Here is a 3544-nt window from a genome sequence, read left to right as displayed (position 1 = left end):
ATTGGCTGTGTTCACGGTTGGGAAGCCGTTTAGGGAGGGTGCTGGCGCTGCACTAGCGACTCCATAGCATGTTCCTCTACATGCGTTACGCTCTCCCAGTGAAACCCTCACGGTCATGTGAGACGTTGCCGTTGGTAACATCACCACTTGTATGGGAGGAGACTCATGGTTGTCTACACCCTCCCTAAGACAAATCCATAGGGGTCATCAGCAGGTACTACTATGGGGGAACTGGGATTTAGCATAATGGGCCCTAAAAAGGTCCGAACTGGCTAAACCCACTAATTTGGCATTTAGGACTGCGCAAGGGGCGTTCCCCGCAAAAGTTGCTTTTTTGGGACACCTGTCTTACCCGCAAAACACTTGTACTACCCGTTACATTATGCATATGTGTGGTTTGGGTGTTACAATAATAAAACCAATCACCGTGCCAGATGCCATTACCTTTAAGAGAAAACTGCGCAAGTCATTATCCCCAATGCAATCTTATGCTCTCCTTTTGCCCTGTCTGCATTGTTGCCAGGTCTGCTTATTACAAGCCACATTGGGCTAGTTTTTTTGTAAAGTTGCTTGTAAATAATGGTAGTTGCTGTTTTGACCTTCTAGATCGGCTATCTTCAAATAGCCAACATATATAAATATGCACATTGTTTAATGGCCGACATATATAGGTTTGAAGTGCTCATGTGGCCTATTATAGTCGCTTCTTTTGGGCTTGTTTTTTCATAGACCTGGTTGCTTATTCCTCTCGCAAATTCTGGCAACACAGCTCCTCTTGCTGCAGCCGCTCTGTGGGGATTTAAGATGGACATCATACACCCTACGTTTGCTTTCTGAGCTCTAGCCTTTGATTACATTTCAATAAAACCACATTTAATAGACATACGTATCACCTACATGTTACTGATTAGAGATAATTTTATATTTTGTAATCAGTTCATTATTTCCTGCGTAATCGATGAATAAAACTGACCTGTGTAATTTGGAGAGCATTGCATTGCGCACCACACAAATTGTCTTCTTTGAATAGACTATCATCTTATATAAACACAATTGACACAAGGAATTCACACTCTCACTTCTGCTGATTATAGGAAAATTAGAATCACAGAGATTTGTTGAGAATTAGGTGAGAGAGAGACCTCGAATGTTGTGCCGCTGCGCACCCTGGCCGTCGGCATAATGAATAGCGGGTATAGCGGCCGCAAAATAGTGTTTAGGGACAGTGCCAGCTCCCTTATTCGTATTTCATGGGTAATGGGCAGAAATTCACGGGTAATGGGCAACGGGTGTGGGTATAGCAGTGCCAAAAATAGGTGCCCAAGTGGCGCTTACTATGAAACCGTGCTCGGCTTGTGTGTGTGTGGCTCTGTGTGTGGCTCTGTGTGTGGCTCTGTGTGTGGCTCTGTGTGCACTGCCTGTGTGCAGCCGCGCCCCCTGCGCGCCCAAGTGGAGCTTACTATGAAACCGTGCTCGGCTTGTGTGTGTGTGGCTCTGTGTGTGGCTCTGTGCGTGGCTCTGTGTGCACTGCATGTGTGCAGCCGCGCCCCCATTTGACTCACGCTCTCATTGGCTGCTGACAGATCTCAGAGTGGAGCTTACTATGAAACCAACCCGATCACCCCCCAAACACGGTGAAATAGCACGGATTGACAAACGGCAATTCCGTGCATAGATGACTAGGAACTCCGAAACTCCGTGCATAGGAGAACCATATCCCCCCATTAACTTCAATACGAGGCGGAGCCAGTCACGTGACTTTCTCTCTACGCTCTCCCCATCACGGTGAAATAAATAAATACAAAACATAACAATTTAAAAAAGACAAAAAAATAATAGGGCTGCGTTCGCTTCCCGCGTTCGCGCGTCTTGTTTAACTCTACACAGTAAAATCCTCAGTGCATCCATTTTGTAAAGATGGAATCCATAACTTTTTGGGGTGAATAAAAGGTTATTTTGGCCAAGCTGTATGGTAGAGTATGTTAATACAATATAACTAACTCAACTGCAGTGTTTGTAGATCTACCTGCTCTTCTATTGAAACATGTACGTGTGGTCAAGTAGGACAACTACTTGTTGAAAGGAGTTGCATCAAAGTCAAAATGCAATTTATTCTTTGCTCAAACAGTAGACATTTTGGTGCCCACGCGGGGGGCCGGGTTCGAATCGTGGGCTGGACATGAAAGTTATGCATTGCAGCACTCAGGATTTAACTAAATTATGTACCTGATCACCAAGTTAATGCCAAACACGAAGGGGGTCATAATGCCTCTTGCTCTTGTTGTCATGGTTACAGGTGGTACGCCATAGTGGAGCTTCACATGTTTGTGTCCATGATCCTCTTCAAGTATGACTTCAGCCTCCTGACCCCACTGCCCAAACCTGTGAGTAACCTATTCTGTACATGTCACAATAGGCGAACATGCAGTGAAAATAGATGATCTACAAGCGCGTTGTGACTTGTTGTGAGCTTGTAAATTGGCTATTTTCGGCAAAGAGACTTGGAGAAGAGGGGGAAAAAGAGTGGACCAAAGACATAGCCCTGGGGGACCCCGGTCAATGAAGCATTGCAATTTCACACATATTTTTGTATCTCTTGGTAGATTTCTTAATTGCATATATACACACAGTAAATCCTCTTAAAGCTGAGATCATACCACAATTTGGTTCTTGTTCAAGGTGACCTTGTGTTCTCTCCAAGTATTAAGCTGTGAGGGAACATATTTAGCAACAAATTGGAAAGAAATATAGCATGTGTACCTTATGTATTGCATATTTCCTATATGTGCACATTTAATGTATATAATATGTGCAAGAATGTACAATTCTACATAATGTCTGCAATTATGTTTGTCAGCATTTTGGGAAAATAGCAGAAATACAAGCTTGCATTGCAACTTTTACTGTAGTGTAGATCCACTATTTTCACTATTTGTGAAAAGAATTACAATAGGGCTTAAGTAGTATTAAAGGCTCATGAACGTATAAACCCCATCACGTATATGGACGAAACATAGCATATAAATCTGAATTAATATACAATCCCACAGTGTAACCTCACATCTCTATAGTGTTATGAACTATGAACTACTTGCCAACATACAACATGTCCTTTATATTTTTCTCGTCCTTTCTTTTGATGACTCTTTCTCAATTTTCTTTTCCCTGCATTGTCAGAGCTCTCTCCACCTTGTTGGGACACAACAACCAGAAGGGCCCTGCACTGTGCAATATTGTCACAGATAAAACCACCACGCTGCCTCATGTAGGCTCTGCAACTACAACACCACCACAGCTCTGGTTCCTATTCACCAAGGCAACAAGGATGCAAATGTTGCATCAAAAATGTTGCATTCTAATAATCTATAGTTCTGTTTAGCAGTGGTGGAAAAAGTACTCAAATGTTTTACTTAAGTAAAAGTATCTACTGCAATGTAGAAATACTCTGTTACAAGTAAAAGTCCGGAATTCAAAATGTACTTGAGTAAAAGTATAAAAGTATTGACATCAAAATGTACTTAAAGTACCAAAAGTACTCATTATG

At 42.4% G+C, this 3544-nt stretch overlaps 1 protein-coding gene across 1 annotated transcript in view; it reads left to right on the top strand.

Moving 5' to 3' along the window:
* Positions 1 to 3246, top strand: part of LOC308102853 (24-hydroxycholesterol 7-alpha-hydroxylase-like) — a gene marked incomplete at both ends in the record, with an annotated part of 26246 nt that extends 23000 nt beyond the window's left edge. The window contains 2 exons of the mRNA XM_080452707.1: positions 2297 to 2384; positions 3178 to 3246. Coding sequence (XP_080308833.1) covers positions 2297 to 2384; positions 3178 to 3246 — 157 coding nt within the window. The remainder of the gene's footprint in view (positions 1 to 2296; positions 2385 to 3177) is intronic.
* Positions 3247 to 3544: the final 298 nt, after the last annotated feature.

Source organism: Gymnoscopelus braueri (genome assembly GCF_963280865.1).
Source record: "Gymnoscopelus braueri genome assembly, chromosome: 16".
NCBI classification, from domain to species: domain Eukaryota; kingdom Metazoa; phylum Chordata; class Actinopteri; order Myctophiformes; family Myctophidae; genus Gymnoscopelus; species Gymnoscopelus braueri.
Note: the sequence above shows the minus strand (reverse complement) of the source record. Positions and strands in the feature narration are given on the sequence as shown.